At 33.2% G+C, this 19,780-nt stretch overlaps 1 protein-coding gene across 5 annotated transcripts in view; it reads right to left on the reverse strand.

Annotated features, from left to right (window-relative positions):
• Positions 1-19,780, reverse strand: part of LRP1B (LDL receptor related protein 1B) — a 1,862,264-nt gene that overhangs the window by 757,120 nt on the left and 1,085,364 nt on the right. For all 5 annotated transcript variants that reach the window (XM_087435122.1, XM_087435120.1, XM_087435121.1 and 2 more), the window contains exons 13-16: positions 17,684-17,864; positions 11,440-11,659; positions 9,340-9,529; positions 1,128-1,250 (exon numbers count right to left, since the gene is read on the reverse strand). In XM_087435122.1, coding sequence (XP_087291248.1) covers positions 1,128-1,250; positions 9,340-9,529; positions 11,440-11,659; positions 17,684-17,864 — 714 coding nt within the window. The remainder of the gene's footprint in view (positions 1-1,127; positions 1,251-9,339; positions 9,530-11,439; positions 11,660-17,683; positions 17,865-19,780) is intronic.

Here is a 19,780-nt window from a genome sequence, read left to right on the forward strand (position 1 = left end):
AACATTATTCTGGATGTGTCTGTGAGCATGTTTTAGATGAGATTAACGTTTGAATCTGTAGACTAAATTAAAACAGATGGCCCTCCCCAAAGTGCGTGGCCCTCATCCAATCGAAGGCCTGACTAGAACAAAAAGGCCTACCTTCCTGCAAGTAGGAGGAATTCTTCATGCCTAACTGCCTTGAACTGGGACATTGATTTTTTTCATGCCTTTGTACTCAATACTCGAACTGAGACACTGTCTCTTCCTGGGTCTCAAGCCTACCAGCACTCAAACTGGAACTACACCATTGGTGCTCTCAAGTTCCCAGCGTGCTGACAGCAGGTCTTGAGACTTGTCCTCTGTAATTGCATGAGCCAATTCCTTTAACAATCTCTTTCTCTCTATATATATACATCCTATTGGTTCTGTTTCTCTGGAAAATCATGAGTAACACACAATTCAAAATTAAATAATTCCAAAAACGTTTATATAGTACTCAATATATACATAGCACTGTTGCTGTTATCGTGCTTAAGGCACGTGATATGTGTAGAGAGGACAAATTTCAAAATGGTCACATTGGAATAACAAGATGCAGTAAATTGAAGAATGTCAGCAAAAGTTAATCAAGTGCCCTTAATCCAGGCCAATCAATTCAGTTACTTCACTATCTTGATAAAGTCTAGAAATCCCTTAGAAGTCTCTTTTTTGCCTCCTTCCTTGTTCTTCACCACGAATATAGATAACTGAGCTTACTAAGCTATTTAAAGTAATTTGAGGCATATGGTGTGCATCAATATATCATCTATGTAATAAACAACTGTGCATTTTTAGTTACAACTACTGATAGTGAGGTTCCCCCAAAATTTCATGAAATATATTCCTCTATGGCGTATATTTATTTATATTTTTTATTAAACTACATGCATCAGTGACAGGATACTCTGCGAAATTTCATCGTTATCATTACCCATCTGTATATTAGATATGAATTCAGTTAATTACGTGTAGTCTAAAAAGAATTACACCTAGGTAATTATCGAAAATTTTCTTTCCAAGTTTGATTTTAATTCCTTTCATTTCATCTGCTTCTGTCCTCAAAAAAAGACGTATAAACAAAGAATGTAACAAGAAAAGAAACTTACATGTGCAAGTTGTCCCGTTTTCATCCAGAAGTTGATTATCAGCACAGGCACATACTCGGCCTCCTGGAATGGCCAAGCACAGTGTACTACAGCCCCCGTTATTCACTCGGCACATATTGTCACCTGCAAGAGGAGGGAAGCAAATGTGTCAGAGAACTCTGATTCCACCCAACATTAGTCAGTTCAGGTTCACATTCTTTCCAGGAGACATATCTAGGCATAAAAAGGTACACACATATGTGCACATGTTTATTACATATTCATTAAGGTAATCAGGATTCTTGTTGAATCCTGAATGAAATTCAGAAATGTTTGAAAATATGATGCACAGGTAGGTAAGAGGAAGAGGAATTTGCACGCTGGTTGGAGGAGACAGAGGTCTGTGTGCAGAAAGGTACCAGGAGAGAGAAAGGATAGAAAAGACAGAATGGTGTCTGTCCAGGATAGTGTCCTAAATTAGCCTTAGTCTATTCAAGCCTAAGTTCTTTGGAAAGTAGACCATCATCACTTGGAACACCGCTTTGGATCACAAGTGAATAGTAAGCAAACGAGCACTGGGGAAAGGGGTGGGATAGTCTTCCCTCTTGTGCATGGAGTACATCGGCATATCAGAGCACTGAGGACTCCAAGGAGCACAGGCTATCTGTGAGGCCTTAAAGATGAGCAGGCTTGCCGGTACCAGGAGAATGTAGAATGCACAAGGGTAAAAGCGTTGTCCCAGTGGACCTAAACAGCAGAGGCACTGAGGAGGCATACAGCAGTCATCAATAAAGCAGGCACAAGGGGACATTCGTAAAGGTATTATTCATGAACATATGTTAGGCACCCCTGGAGACTGAGATAAAACTGAGGAAAAATTTTGAAGAAGCTGGAGACTCGGTTTAATAAAGGTGAAGGTAAGAGTAAATAAAATTTAGGTAATCACAATTTTGATGCCATTTATTCCTACCAGTTGGAAAGGCAAGGAAGAAAGTATATTTACTTAGCTATATACGTATAGAACGTTACAAAGAACTCTACAACACTAGCAATCCAACTGGCAATGTAAAAGTCAGAGTCATTTTACACCATGTTGCATTTTTGAAGGTATTAATAAATAATAGTTTGATTATATCAAAGATCTTACTCAAATATTAAAAATAAAGAGCTTTTAATTACTTGGAGACATACAATAAAATAATACAATGATTAATATTGTATTGGCAGTTAAAACATAAGTGCCAAAAATGTGACTAAAGTGACAGACTAGGTTATTATACTGTGGGCCTCAAGTGTTGGATGTGCTATGTAGAGAATATTAACAAATAAGTTAAAAAAACCCTCAAAATGTTGCTGTATGCGATAAATATTTAACTCACCCCCAGACTATCACTGTGTGCCCACAGATCAGAAGATATGACCTAAAATGTATAATCATTTCCTTTCATTATTCTGAGAAGTAAATGAAATTTGCTATGTTTATAAAAAAATAAAAAATACATCTGAAAGCTAAGGAGGCTAATAATTTAAAGCTATAGCATCAATTTCTGAACTCAGAGGATAATTAAGCTTAGTTCAGGCTTTTTCCAACAAGGAATACAGAAATTTTTTAAGCAGCTTCTAGATATAGTCATGTTTATTCCATGACCATAGAATAAAAATGTAATACTTCATAGGACGCTTAGGTGTTCTGTCTATGTTATGCACATTATACACAGGATTAAATTGTATATTCACTATTTTAGTAACATTCAGATTCTGGAAAATTAGAATTAATTCAAAACATTTTGAGAAATATATGAAAAGTTTAAAACAGTAAGATATAAGAAAGTACTGAAAACAATATATCAGGACATATTTTCATATTAAAAGTCTATGCTTAATATCGTATTCTTTAATTTAATAGCATGACTCATATTTAACCATTCCATTGAATATGAAATTTAAATATTTAGAAATAAATTACCATTATTCAAACTTTTAAATATATCCCTTTTCTGTGAGTACTATATATTAAGAGAGAAATCCAAAATCTAAATTAATTTGAATAATTCCATACCTCTCATCAGAATTGCTTAGTTTTTTAGTTTAGTAGTATTCCAATATATTTTTTAATTTATTACTTGAACATACTCTAGATAGAGCTCATGTGATAGTCTATTGAATTTCCAGTAGCTTGCAAAACTTTCCATGTGAAAATATTCTCTCAAAAATACAATTGACTACAAACAGCATTAAAAAACTTTTATACATAAATATCAGTGAAAGCACTCATTAAATATTGATAGCTATCATTATGGAAAATCCATAATGCATCAGTCCCAGGGCTAGCTACCTTACATACACATTTAATTTAACTCAATTTTTATAATAAACTTATAAGGTAGGGTTATCTCAGTTGCAGGTGGGACGATTGAAGATCTAAAGGTTTAAACGACTTTTCTAATATCTAGAAATAAGAAATAATCCTGATTAAAAACAAGGACTTTGACTAAGGATTATTATTTATTTGTAGATAATAATTATTATCATTATTATTTCTAAATAAGGAGAAACAAGGATGTTTCTTAATCTAAAGTTCATGCTGTTATACTCTAACTTATTTATACATGACAAAATAAAATCAGAGCCACCAAGAAAAATAACAGAAAAATAACATACTGAAAACAACAAACTTAAATCCTAGATTAAGTTACTTTGGAAGCAGATACTTTAAAAAAAAATCAAATATTCATGGAAAACAAATGAGGATTAGCTTTTAAAATTAAGTTCAAGATTTAGTCTCTCTGGGTCAGAAACTTTGTCTTTTTCCTCCCAATCTTATGTCTTGAAGTAGAATTATTCAGCCCCTTACAGTGTCTGGCACAGAGTGTGTGTTTGTTAAACATTAGCTGAATTGATAAATGAATAAATGAATGAATGTAACTTTTAGTTAGCCATTTGAATGACAGAAACAATCATTTGGGGGTGTAGTTACAAGGTACAAGTAAGTGGATAGATACCTCTGTTTTAACAAGATGAAAGAGATTTTCTTATTTGTATGTAAGTAAGTATAGGTATATACTGTCTACATACTTTGCATTTCAAGGTAGATTATTTAAAGGTGTATTATAACTTGCATAGAACAGTAATAAAGATACAAATGATATATGAAAACATTTCACAAGCTTATGTTAATATATCAATGTTTCTAGACCTTAGTAATTTAACTTTTGTTAATAAAGTATCTTTTATTTCTAGCAAAGGGAAGAATATATAAACCATCAGCACAAAGGAATCTCTCTGTTTCATTCTTCCATTTATCTGAATTTTCTTCAAAAAAATATAAGGAAGAAATCCCCTTTCCCATATGCCTCCTGGACTCATGACTTCCCTAGTTTTATCATATGTGAAGCTAGAAGTCTCTGCACCTAATATGACACACATAAACCTACGAGGATTTTCTTTTTTCTACTTGATGGAGAGAGAGTCTAGTTTGCAGTTTAGAAGAGAAATTAGACTTCACATTCATTCTAAAATTTTGATAGACTGGTGGAGTGGGATCCTGAGTCCAGATGAATTATATATTTTATCTAGGATAATTTCAGAAGAATCAACTTTGAATGATGTCAGTTAATCTGAGGAATAGATAAAATGTGTCTTACTTTTCTCTCTTGTAGAATTATATGCTCATTGAAGATTGTTTTTACATTTGACTTACTTTGAGGCTACTTATATAAGTGTGTGTGTGTGTGTGTGTGTGTGTGTGTGTGTGTGTGTTAACTATTAAGAGCCTAGTCAGTATTTTGGGTTATTTTTTAATGCTGATTACAGCCAAAATGGGAAATTTGAAAAGAAAGAGAGAAGTTTTGTGATGATGGCACTTTCACTAAACCTAAAGCTTACTAGATCTCTAAATATTGTGGTGAATAAACATGTCATGCATTAAATAAAAATTGCTGTGTCTGTTATACTAGTGCTTTGTAACCTAAGATCTCCAAATCCTGGGTTCTACAATGGTAGTCAAGGGGAACTTTAAAAAAAAAGTTTTGAGTACAAAATCTATCAATAATAAAATTATAATGACTAAAGAAAACACATGTTCCTTTCCTTCTATCTAAAATTATAGCAGTTATATAATTTTCATAAATAAAATTGGCCACATAAATTTATCACACAAAAATACTTTGTGGTCAGACAAACCTGAATTTGAATTCCAATTTATCCCTGGTTCATTGTTTCCTGAGGGCAAATGGCTACATCTGCCTAATCGTTGGGTTTCTCATATGTATAAAAGAAATCAATAGTACCTATATTAAATGTCTTTTGTGAGATTTAAATAAGAATGTTTAGCCTACTTCCTGGTAGTTATAACTACAGTTAATTATTAGTTAATAACTTTCATATGTTTGGCAAAGAAGCTAATTTGTTATTTTTAATTTGATATAGGATACTATTATTCATCAACTCTTTTTAGAATATTGTACTTAGTTTTGATTTTCTAAAACATGTGGAAAAAATAAGAGTGTGCTTCTGAACCTAGACAATAAAAAGGTAAAAGTGTGTTGGTTTTATACAATTGCTGTACTTTATATGAGGAATTTCAGGACAGGATGATAAAAATTGTTCTAGACACCAAATGTAAATGAAAAAGAAGGAAAGCCTATCAATTAAATCAGAAGAAACAACAGTAGCATATGAGAAAAATATTTTGACCTTAAATTCCTAAGAATTACTTAGGAATTCATTCCTAGAGGTAGTTTTCTGTTTAGTATGTTTACATGTCTACCTTCCTGAAATTAACTGGTATATTACCAAACAATTTGATAAGAGTCTTTCCTGATCTGGAGACGTCAAATTGGTCGACAGATTTTTCTAACATCAAGTCTAAAAGAGTTTAGATATTACATTAATAAAATTCCTGAATATTTTTCATAGTGTTCCTGTGGGGTAGTATGTGTATGTGTATTATCTATCTAAGATCTCTGTATTTATATATACGTATATATATTCACAGACATAGGTATAAATACTATATATAAGTAACTATAGTCTATATATACCATATATAAATAATATAGTCTCTCAGAGAGAGACAAAGAAAGAAAGAGAGAGAGAAAGTACAAGGCTATATAAGACTAGCTTATTCCATTCCATGACGAAATAGTGATATGTACTACTTAGGAATTTCGTTTTCTATTCAAGTGTAATTATTTTACCCTGAGAAAAACAGTCTAACAGGACAGTATATAACCAAAGTTTATGTGCCAATGATTATATGTTTTTAAATATTTATTAATATCTGATGTTCGAAAGATGCTATGACAGAAAATTATAAGATGGTAAGAGAATATGTCTGGTATGTCATGGTAAGATAACACCACTGAGAGAAAATTATAACCTGGTAAGATAATATGTCTGCATTTGAACATCTGATGCATTTTGCTTCATAATCTAGCTATGTTGATCAATGTAGTAAAAGATTCTAGAAATTTAGATCCTAAGTAGGTTATTCAATTTCAATGTCTATTGACTGAGTGAAAAAGATTTTGACCAGGCATATTGTATTGTCTGTTCAAAAGATCCAGTTAAGTACTAGTCAAACCTTAGCTACATAAAAGCTGGGTAGAAAACTCAAACTAATTGATTATTTCATCTAAGTTAATGAAAAATAATCAATTTTGCCTTACATATTCTCTTAGTAAGAGAGAACATAATGGTTTCAACAATAAAGGTTGTGTAACGATTTTAGTAATCAGGGCTAAGGTTTTCATTTTAATGTCCCTTTAATTAAAAATTTTTAAAAATCACTTTTAAAAGAACATTGTCCATCCAAGGGATAGGAGCAATTATATGTCAATGCTACTGTCTGGAACACCAGATATATTCCTCATGAATATAGGAGTGCATTCCTCATGCTTCTGTCAGAAGCATGTACTTTGTTACATATGTTTGTGAGACATTATTTCTTTGAGTATTTATTTTAAATGCTTATATGTAAGGAAACTTAAAAATATATGCCTACTGATTGAGAAATGGTAAGGGCAAATTAATTAATATAAACTGTGTGCTGGGCACTATTCTAAATCAGTCTTACTCTTATATAACAAATAGTTATTTAATCCTTACAGGAATTTTATGAAGAAAGCATTTCTTATCTTTGTTAAATCTTTCATTATGTGTCCAAAGTTTCAGAAGGAGGAAATATTAAGACCCGGATTTAAGCCCAAGCCCATTTTACAGCAAGCTGGGGCATTTCTCATCCCATGTGCTGTATAAAACTCTATAAAGCAACTAGACGGGGGGCCGGCCCCCTGGCTTAGCAGTTAAGTGCATGTGCTCTGCTACTGGCAGCCCGGGTTCAGATTCCGGGCATGCATTAATGCACTGCTTTTCCCGCCATGTGAGGCAGCATCCCACATATAGCAACTAGAAGGATGTGCAACTATGGCATACAACTATCTACTGGGGCTTTGGGGAGAAAAAGGGAAAAAAAAAGGAGGAGGATTGGCAATAAATGTTAGCTCAGGGCTGATCTTCCTCACACACACACACACACAAAAACAGCAATTAGAAGTTTAAAGAAAATGAAGATTGTTAAAACATCATGGAATTTGAGTAGAGGGAGTTTAGCAATGACATTCAAGATGAACATTTTCTAAAAAGAATGGAAATGGGAAATGGGATTGTATACTGATCAATGTAATGAAATCCAGGAAACTAATGATTGTGAAATTAGAGGGAAAAACAATCCAGAAAACAAGACCCCACAGGAGACGAGAAGGGTTGTTCTTGTTCACTGTCTTGCCTTCACTTCAGTGTAGACAAACTACAATGTAGCGGGAGCAGGGTTGACGTGGATATAACAGAAAATATTACCATTTGATCTATCTAGGCAACTGCCCCTATTCTTCATTTCTTGTCCACAATTATAGCTCATATCTCAAATAATTTCATTTTCATTCTTTTTAAAGATAATTTTATCTTTTATTAACTATTGACATTTCTCACTTTATATATTTCCATTATTTTATAAAATTGCATTTTTATCCCAGTGAGGCAATTTTAATAGAGTAGAAAAAAAAATGAAGCCCTTGAATGAGATAGTTTGCTTTTAAAATCTCTGATTTAGCTGAAATAGCTTCAAAAAATTTCTGTTGGTAGATAACTTCCTATATTGACAACATACACAATGAAAAACTTAGGATATAATTTTTCATCCTAACTTTATTAAAATGTATGCTTATTAATTTTTTACAAGGATATCTCCATTAAAAAAAGGAATAGTGACTATTTAGATTCATAACAAAAAGTCTACCACATAATTTACTAAACTGTTTTCTTTGTTTAATACCTAAGTTCTGAGTTGTGCCATTTGGGGATGGCCTAATAAATATTAATAATGCATGTAGATAAAATATACATTACCTGATTTTAATAAGACATGCATATCATGGTAGATTATTTCACTTTGATTTCATCTAGAATAATTAAATGTTCCTTAAATGTACATGACACTAATTAAATAATTATACTAAAATACTATTATAATTATATTAATTATAATAATTATATTAAAATACTATTTTCCTTGTCTAATATATTTTTAAATATTTTCCCACTAATTTTTTAAGGGAATTTTTTGTGTGTGTGTGAGGACCATCAGCCCTGAGCTAACATCTGCCTATCCTCCTCTTTTTTGCTGAGGAAGACTGGCCCTGGGCTAACATCCATGCCCATCTTCCTCTACTTTATATGGGACACCACCACCACATGTCTTGACAAGCAGTGCATCGGTGCGCGCCCAGGATCCGAACTGGCGAACCCCGGGCTGCCGCAGCAGAGCATGTGCGCTTAATCGCTTGCACCACCGGGCCGGCCCCTTAAGGGAATTTTTAATATTCCTTTCCCACTAAAAATTTTTCTTGCTGCTCACAGTGCTCTTTGAAAACATTAAGAGGATTTTTTCACTTTAACTAACAATCTTCTTCAGTGAAGATGACATGAAAAAGGAAGTATTTGGAGAAAACCTTGACCTTCACTCAAATAGAATTCCCAGAGTTACTCACTTAAGGTATTTTGAACAATAAATAATACATTTTTATGGTAACAAAGTCTAAGATTTGATTGACTTTGGAATGACTAGACATCTTTTATTATAAAACTTCAGCAACACTGTCAAAATCTTTTTGCAACTACTGTGAAATATTATTATATGTTAAACTCAGAAGCAATTTTATTTGGTTTTTAATACCTTGTTGCTTTCGTGGATCATAAATCTGAAGCCCAAACAGGGGTGGTCTTTCACGTCTCAGTAATGTCACCTCATTCGTTATCAAATCTAGTTGAAAAATGGAACCATTCATATAATCAGTCCAGAACACATAATTCCCATGATGCGACAGTCCAAAAGGATGGTTCAACTCTTTCCCACTGTAAACAATCTGTAAAATATAAACACATTGTGAAAAATCAGAACTAAACTTTAGAATATAACTAAATATTTAGAGAAAATGATATTCAAATAAGTATAACAGATAATGATCTAACTAATATCTTAACTCATATTTTCTTTCAGTGTATTTGAAAAATGGATTTCACAATGTGAGCATATTTTTCTGTTTTTAGGACATGTTATTTGAAGGAGACCATTTACATATCATCCATTTAAATTGTCTCATATATGGCCTTATATATATGGTCAAGAAATGCAAACATTAAAATGACTTTGCCTGACACATCTCCCTGTCTCTTTTCTTTATGATATTCCAGTATCATATCCTGGGATAGAAATTGATCTGAGTAATTAGTGTCAGTATGTATATCACAATATTGCTCATCCAATAGCCAAGGGATGTAACATGGTCTTACAACATTGGGAGTGAAAGAGACCCTCCTATTTAATCTCTGCACTGCAAATTGAAGAAATCTAGGAGATGACAGGGAGGAAGGGAGAGATTTTAATTTTGAACATAGATTCATTTATTAGCAGTAAATAAACAAGGCTCACTGGCTAATTTCAATGCTGATTATTTTAATATATTCTTTGTATTCCAGTTGTATTTTGCTGTTGTTTAAATAGAGCAATAACGTGGTGAGTCCTGTTTCACATGTAGAGTTGTAGAATAAGGAATAATATCTCCAATACTGATAATACTTTTTCACATTTCACTATTTATAAAATGATATTGTATACAATATGAAAAATTATTTTGTACTCACTTCATTTAATATTAGAGAATTCAGGAACTTATCCAAAAAATGTAGGGTTATAAATTCAAAGTTTTCTCCTTTTATCTGAATTCTTCATGCCAAATTTTCATATATTGAATAAATTGAGACTTTCTTATTTTTATTTTCTCATCTCCATGCAGGCTAACATATACTGGCCATTAAAATGTTACGTATTCTGTGTACATAGCAACGTCTTCAAAGGAATCATAAATATTTCTTTAGCTTCTGTTAAATATGTGACATTACATTAAATGCCAATCAATTTTATTTATTTGGGGAAAAATATTTAAAGCATTGTTAGAGAATAGTGATTGAACCAATGATAGAACTAGTCTTAACTGATTAATTTATTATGGATTTCTCCAGCAGAATTCATAATGAATAGGTTTGGCCAATTGTGCTGTCTTCCTTTCCAAAGAAGAAGGAAGTGTAGTGTCAAAGGAAGCATTTTCGTAATTTTTAACACTCCATTTTTCTATTATTTAACTAAACAGTTGTAGTCGGGTCATAATGTTATGTGTGCTGAGGTAACTATAAGATAAAACATAGAGGTGATGTTTTGTCAACACTGCCTCTGTCACACAGTCAACTGCATCCTTAATTTTACCCCAGATCATTTTTCAATGATTCTACCGAAAGAGGCAAGATGACGTTGATATCTATTCATACCAGTAGGCTTGAAGTTCAGCTCATTCTTGTGTTTCAATTCCAGTGTCATGAAGTTCTTTACTCAAATAAATGCATTATAATTACTTTTTCGTAATATACATGTTAAATTTCAGCTGCAAATATTGAAGATATTTGAATAGAGTTGGGTTGCTTGGTCATAGCAAACTCATCAATAATGTAGAAAAACTGGATTTTAAAACAGCTCTCATATCCCAAGAGGTTCTTTTAAAAAGCCCACAAATCCTGGCATACCACAGCGAGCCGGGCCTGGTCTCCTGGAGGCAAGTGCCGGCTGCACTACTTAATGCTCAGCCTCCTTTAGTCACCCCACAGAGACTACTGGCAGCCACCTCAGAGGGGTAAAAATAAACTTGAAAGTATTTTTAACACAACACAACAAGGCTCTGCGAAAGAAGCCTGTGGGTTAAAAACAGCATCATTTGTCTTTTACCTTCCTGTGAGTTCCATTCAAAAACACTTTTTCAATATGATCATAATAGGCGTCACACCAGTATAATGTGTTGGTGTGAAAGTCCAGAGTTAAACCGTTTGGCCACAGCATCTTTGAAGTCACAAAAATCTGCCGATTGAAGCCGTCCATCCAAGCCTTTTCGATCCTTCCCACGCTGTCATCTATTTCATCTTCCTCCCAGTCTGTCCAATACATCCAACTACGACATTACAAACAAGAGTGCACACATGTTATTTCCACTAGCCACAGTACAGAGGGACACTTCCTCAGGTTTGGCACCTACATAAAATCTAATTACACTCTGATTTGGTTTCCTATTTAAATGCCTATCTGCCAAAGGGAGGGGGCACCTGTAAAGTACTAAGGGAAGTAAAGATTTGTTCAGTGGAGCCAGTCCACTTAGAGACATTACAGAAAACTCTTTACCATCTCTACTGCACTTATTGGCCTCATTCATTAATTAACCTAATGGTAAGTGCCAAATATTGAATTTCTTTGGTGTTGATACCAAATTTGGGTAATGATTTTTGAGGCATTACTAACTATTTTTAAATCTTGTCCATTTCATAAAATATATAATGAATTATGTGATTGAAAAGAAGATTGAGGGACATGAGAACTCGTGGTACAGTTAATGATCTATTCCAGACTTTATTTAATCTCAGATGAATTATTATTTTTTTAAGACAGGCAATTGGATTGTCTTTGTTCTAAAGGGCACAGTCAGACTGGGTTTGTTTGGCCAGGTCTAATTTGTCTTCCGGATGCAAATTGTCTATGCTTTATTGCTGCTTATTATTACCCCAAAACCCACAGAAGATGATTTAGCTGCACATAAGTTTAATAACAGCAGGTTGACTGACCTTGAGATTTTGAGCTTTAATTTCTATCTCAGACAAAAGCATCTGCCTTTAAAAACAAATCTTTTGTGTAAGCTATAACAGTGGGAGAGGGGGCCTTGAGCTAATGTTCCAATTCCCTCATGAATAAGGTTAAAGCCCTCCACATGCGTTGTTTTAGGGTCAAGTGAAAGTTCCTGAGTTATTAATTAAATTTTAGGTTTTAATTCATATAGAACTTTATAAAGCTCTAAAGCTTTTCTAAGCTGCTGGCCCTAGAAACACCCTTATTTGATCCTCTGTCTCCCACATTTTGTGGACTCCAAAGAATTTCTGAGGTAATTTGGAAAAATCTGTATCCATGGCTAATAATCCTACTGTGATCCAAACAGGCAGATTTGAGACAACTGAGGATGTAACACATCAGTCATTATTGCATGCCAATTACACTCTTTTTAAATTCTCTTAACAGTTTCATTCACGTTGATATGCCTTTTTAGACCTGAGGAAGTATATTGAGATTGGTGAATTTTATTAAGTCAAAATACATTCTAATCCTAGACATAAACATGGCAATATGCTTATCTTGTGTCCTGCATGTTGTTCACATGGTTTTATTATTGGGACAAATTAGGAACAAACAGAAGAGTTATTCCATTTGCTGTAATCCTATGCTAGCTAGCTATAACTACTTGACTTCAGCTATATAAATCAACCATATAAAAGGGGAATATACAACTTTTTCATCTGTATTGATACTTCCCTGAAATCTTAAACACAGTTAATCAGTGCAGTTTTATTGTTGTTGCTAATTTATATCTTGTTAAAATTGCAATTATTTTTCCCTCTAGCTTTTCCTTTTGATCATAGTAACATTTTTTTTCTGTGATTCTCCAACCCAGATCACACATACATGTGGGCATGCATGTACACAAACACATAAGGGGGATAATTCTGGATATTCTAAACAAATTTTCTATTGTTTTGCTATTTAAAGAAAGAATTGTTTATGATATGATCCATTACCTAAGATTATTTTTATTCAAACAAAATATAAGAAAACAAAATTTTAAATAAGTGATTCCAACCTGACAGAGACTAGATATGTGATCATCATCTACCCATTTCATTATCTGATTAAAAGTTATATTGTGAAAGCATTATAATCAATATCAAATGTGATGATTAAAATAGGAAATATAACCTATAAAATAAGCAGGAACTAACATAAATATTTTTATAGATTGGATTCAGGGAATTCATCAAATAAAAATTAAGCTAAACTGGCTTTCTGCTAATATGGCAAGAAAAATTGTACCTCTATTTTTCAAGGCCTGTTCAAATGCAATTTTTTGATAAAGTTTATCTCTAGCCTTTCTGTCAAAATAGGCTCTTTCCTTTGTTTCTTAGTGACATATTTTTAGTTGTTTTATACTGTCTATTGCATTTATGTCTTGTATTTGATGGTGTTGTATGTCTGATGATTCTAATTAAAAATTAAAATAATCAAGGGCAGGGATTATTTCTTGTTTGTACTTGTATCTTGCAGCACCAAACTTGGTTTTGTTGATATAAATCATGTCCCCAAATTAAATTGTATTATCTAGTGGTCAATTCTAGAAATATTTAAATCCTTAAGAGCTTCTCTGCTATGGAAGTAAAATAAATTTTACTGTTGAAAAACTTGATTTAGTTGCTCACATAATATCTAGCTATTAACTAGGAGGTGTGGTACTATTAATTGAGATAGGAATACAGAAGATCCTGTTTGGGGGGAAATACACACTAAGCTTTGGACATATTTCATATGGACAATATTTTGAGAAATCAGAACTAGAGATGTAGGTTTCTAAGTTATTAATATAAATTATTATATGTGACATTATTAGAAAGGAGGGAGTTCATCTGTTGCTATCAACTTGAGGAACAATGCCATCATAATTGATTCCTCCTCCAGCTTTATTCCCATTTCAACAATTGTTGAGGTCTGCCAATCCTATTCTTTCAGTGTCTTCTGTCTCAATCCCCACTTTTCTATTCCTATTACAAATGCTACAGTCTGTCTTTCATCCCTTTTCAAAGGGAACTCCTAATGGGTTGTTTCTCATACAGCTGTCATATTGCTATCACTTGTCTTCCTAAATCATGAATTGAAAAATGTGACTTTTATCCTCAAAACCTTCCAATTACTCTGTTAGCAAAATAAATCCAAACTTTTAATCACAATATTGAAGATTTCTGCATATTTCTAGTTTAATCTCCCACTATTCCTTCACATGCCCTGTGCTCTAGCCCTAATGAACTCATCTCACCTCAAAATGTGACTAACTTCCCCCTCTCTAAATGATTACTTATACTGTCACTTCAGAGTACAGAGACTCATCTTATGACTACACACCCCAAGCCCCTGGGACAACTCTGTTCATTTGGAAATCCTATTCATCCTTTACAGCTCAATTCTGAGTTCAAAACCTCAGTGAATTTCTGAAAAGCACGTATTTCATTCTATTTAATTTTATAGATAATTGTGTGTGTGTATATGGATGTGTATACACCAAGCACACCAGATATAAACTCCTTGAGGACAGTTATTGTATTACTGATACCTATTGATCTATATGGTAATCAATAATATATTTTAATAAAGAAATAAATGGATAAGTCCTTTACTGATTCTGTAATTAGTTAACAAGCTTTTGATAAGGATATCTAAAATAATTAATTTTTGTTAATAACCTATTACGGTAGAGAAAATTTGTGATTCTCTGCTTCTGTGTACAACTCAAAATAGGTATTATGGTAGAAAAAATGTAAATAAATCAGGTTTATTTTTCTGAAAATGTTTTGCTTAAAGTTATATTATGCTATTTTAAATGGAGTTTTCCAAACTAAAAGGCCTTCTTTTTTTAAGATTATATTAGGATCAAACAATTATTTGGACAATTAAATTCACATGGTTCCATTTCTGTTTCTACTACCCTCTAATCCATTCCCCAGAACAGTAAGATTAGTTGTTTTCTTTTTTAAAAAACACTATATAAATCTGATTATATCACTTTTCTATTTTACCCTTGCACTGAAGACAAAGGACAAAGCTCTCATCATGGCGAGTAAGGCCCTTCTTTCCTTTCCAAGCTCATCTTCAGTCACTTTCCCCCTTCCTATCTACAATCCAGCCCCACTGTCTTCATTTCAGTTCTTCTGACAGTCAAGCTTTTCCCCAATTTAAGATCTTCGAAAGTACCATTCTCTTGATCTGAAATGCTCTTTGCCTCACTCTCCATGGCTGATTCCTTCTCTACAATTAAATCTCAGCTTAAATGATGCCTCCTTAGAGAGGCCTTTCAGTAAACCTATTTAAATAGGTTTCTATCTGCTAGTCTCCATCATGTCAACCTGTTTGTTTTCCTCCATCACTTCGGTCTGTAGAAATTACATTAGTTGCTCATTTGGTACTTATTTGTTGTTCCATCACCCCACCCTTCACCTTGCAGATAACACAAGATGTTTCATGAGGGTTAAGGCTGTGCCTGTTTTGTTAACCATTGTATACTTAGTGCAGAGCTCTGGGCATAGTATATTGTTAAGGAAAAAACGTGTATGTGTATGTGTGTGTGTGTGTGTGTGTGTATACACACATACATATGTTTGTATGTTTTTCAGGTTGGTGCATAATAAGTGGTATTCTATTTGACAATCTGTGTGATGGAAAAGATATAGAGTCATTCTTTGTAGCACAGAGACAAATATAGGGTCAGTTGGTAGACAGACGTAACAGGGATGCAGATGCCTCAATGAAAAGAAAAAATGTCATATCAATCAGAATTGCCCCCAAATAGTACGAACTATGTAGATGCTATAGGTTTCAACTCTAAGTTGGATGCCTGCCTATTAGGGAAGTGTTGAAAGGGATTCCTGAATTTGAAGAGAGACTAGTGGCTTCTCAATTTCCTTCTAAATCATGTAATTCTATGACCTCTACATTTGTGTTATCTTGCTGAGCACCACAAAGACCCTTTTCTATCAGAATATATTTTTCTTTAACAGAATACTGAGAAGGAAGGTGCTATTTTAAGACATTTTTGAAACATCTTGCTTCAAGTACATTTAGACAGTGTGGAATAAATATTTTCTCTTAAAATTAAGATTGTCTTGGTTTAAAGGTCAGATAGATGACTTGGTTTAAAAGTCCAGGAATAGAACAGATAATTATGGAAGCCGCACATAAAATCACTGAAATTACTTTATAATTATGCCTTACAAAAACACATACAATGAGTTCATCCGCTGGCTGCTTAGGTGTCAGCCTAGGAAGAAGCACCCTGATTGTATTTGGAATTATTCTCAACACAAGTCTGGGAACTGCAATCTGGTGATCCTGGTTTATAAGAGAGTCACAAGGTTCCTATTCAATTAAGTATTTGTTGTTTGTGTGTAGTGAAGTATAAAGAACATTCACTTTATGATGCTATTTTGAAACAGAAATAAGCCATGGAGAGGATAAAAACCACATACAACAACTATACATGTAAAATATACAACACATTCATTTAATTCTGAGATTCTGTTAGGAATTTTCACATTTCTTTAAATTTCCATATGCACAGTATTGTTTGTGTTCAGGTAATAGCTCTGAATAAAAATCAAAGGAAATGTATTCCCAACAATTACAGAAAATATGCCATCCTGAAACAAATAGCACATAATACACAATGATGTCACTACGTGGAAACTATAATCATGTCTAAAATTATGTGATTACCAACCTAGACTAGTAAAAAGTAGTGGAGTGTAGAAGCTATGAGTAAAGTCTTGGAGACAGGTTGCTTGGGTTTAAATATCTACCCAGTGTCTTAATAATTGAATGGTCTTTTGCAGATCGGTTACCAATCTATTCTTTGTAAAACAAGATGAGAATAGTGACTAATTCAAAGCATTATTGTGAGAATTACAGAATAGGAGCACAGTAACCTATTTAACAAAATGCCTGGCTCACAGTAAATGTATAAAAAAACTGCTATTTTTTGAATATATTAAATTTCAATAGCCTTTAAAAATTTAAATTGATTGATTCTCTGATTAAATTGATTATTTATCTTGGTGTCAGGCTGTCTAAAATGGAGAATTATTGTGCTTGTCTGAATAAATCCAGTAAATATATCCTTCATACAAATAATCTATTTATTTCAGTTCAATATATTTTGACATGTTTATTTAGCACATTCTCCAGGAGGAGAAATCATTAAATGACTATACCATTTCCCAATCAGACCATTCACGTGTGAATTCACATGTGAATTTAAATAAAACTTATTACAACTGAATATGTAAAAAACAAATTTAATATCATTTTCCTTATATGAAGCTGATCAAATATTGCATACCCATTAACAGGATCCACCACAATCCCTCTGGGATGTGACATTTCTCCCTCTAAAAGAGTCTTCCGGCTCTGAGAAGCCTTTTCCAGCCTGGCCACATTAATCGTCTTCCTGTGGCCATCGTTTGTCCAATAGAGGTTATCTCCGATCCAGTCCACAGCAATGCCCTCCACGTTATCTAGATCTGTCAAAAGCAAAAACAAGAGAGAAACAAATTTGACAATAGTGTCCATTGCTTATGTTTAATTTAAAAAGTTTAATTTAAAAAGGAATGAATTCTGAACCATAAATCGTTTATAGTGTGATTTTTGCAAATATCATCGTTCCATAAAAAATTTGCAATTTTATTTTGAATGCCATTTTGTGTGAATGACGGTCCCTCTCTCAAAATGTTTTACCTGAAACAGTAATCTGAAGAAAAACAGGAAAATCTAAGTGTTGAGAGCAAAAAGGGTAAAAAATAATCGCAGAATAAAAATACAGTGATATAGACTGTTCAGAAGAAAAATCAAGTAGTATGAACAAGTAATATTTTCAAAAAGTAAGCACATTCAAACTTGTAATACGTAACCCACGTAATTGAAATCGTATAAATGTCCCCTTGCCAAGGGATGAACAGGCGCAGCAGAAGCACACCTTTGAAAGCCCGGAAATGGCTTTCATCACGGAACTGCGTGAACAGTGAATCTCAAAGAAATACCAAAATATTTCTGTATATTCTAGACTTATTTTAAAAAGGATCCAATTACAGACTTCTATCAGATACAGGCAGTGATAATTTAAAGGAATATTATAAATATATAATCTTATGGGTTCAACTAATTCAAACCCTCTACTTTACAGAAGGAGAAACTTGAACACTTTAAAGTAAAGGCTTATAGTCTATTATCACACATGAAGTGGTAGAGTTGGGATAAAATCCAAGTCAGATGATCCCCAACGTAGAGATCTTTAAAACCCCACTGTTCCTATGGTGAGTACTGTCCTCGCTTTCTGTCATTTTGTTAACCACCCTCCCAACTGTTCACAACATCACAAAGATAGTTCCATTCCTCTATCACATGAGAAATTGCTGTGAACTCCTCTTCTTTCAAAACCAGGTAAGACTTTGTTTCTTTTCCTCTTTGGTATCAGGTAGAGAACTGGAACTTACTGGACAAAGCACCGAGTAGCAGGACATTCAAGACAGAGCTGTGCATTCACACACTACTGGGAAATCTATATGACATCCCTTCATATGCGGATATAATAAATATTTACTATTATCTTTAATCATGGCTCTTCTGGCCTTGGAAAAAAATGAAATTTTCTTTTGTGACACTTCCTGCTAATCAGCATGTGCCCTGACTCAGGGTGACTAATACAACGCTTGATTTGATCTAACTGAAAATCCCATTATGGTGAATCAGATATGTTCTCAATTTCACTAAGCTATCTGCTTCATTACCATCCAATGCGAGTAATTTTCATAGGTTAATTGTGCCTATGCTTAGAAAAAAGTTTAATTTTGTCTTTACTTTACTGACACTTAATTCTACTGAGAGCTTTCCTGCTCTGGCATAATGGAAAGAGAGGAGCTGTTTACTCTTTCCTTTTCTATTTATCATAGTCTGTGGCTGATTTTTATCTTGTTAGTTGGTTTTCAAAAATTGTATTACTTTTGAAATCTACTCTGTAGAAACTTCCTTCTTCAATAACCCTCTTATTTTTAAAACTTTTCCTTTTGACATTTGACTTGAGACTTATTTTTTTCATACGAAGCAGTTGCAATACTATCTGGATTGAAATTTTTTTTCTGATACTTGGGTAAGCAACTCAGTCACTCTGATCCTTAATTTCGTCATTTGTAAAGTGAAGATAATAATAGCACCCACTCCATAGGGTGATAACAAGGGGTAAATTAGCTACTGCATGTAAAACATTTAGCATACTGCCTGTAATATTATAAATTCACAATACATGTTACTTTTGAATAATAAAATATTTTATATATATATACTGGCTCTTTTCCTTATGGGCGCTACTCGATAGAAATATACCTTATGTTTTACAATGATTATTCAGTAATATTTCCTTATATTTTGAAAAGTGGCCAACTTT

This window comes from Ceratotherium simum, chromosome 9 (assembly GCF_057802395.1).
Source record: "Ceratotherium simum simum isolate JZ-2026a chromosome 9, ASM5780239v1, whole genome shotgun sequence".
Taxonomy (NCBI): Eukaryota; Metazoa; Chordata; class Mammalia; order Perissodactyla; family Rhinocerotidae; genus Ceratotherium; species Ceratotherium simum.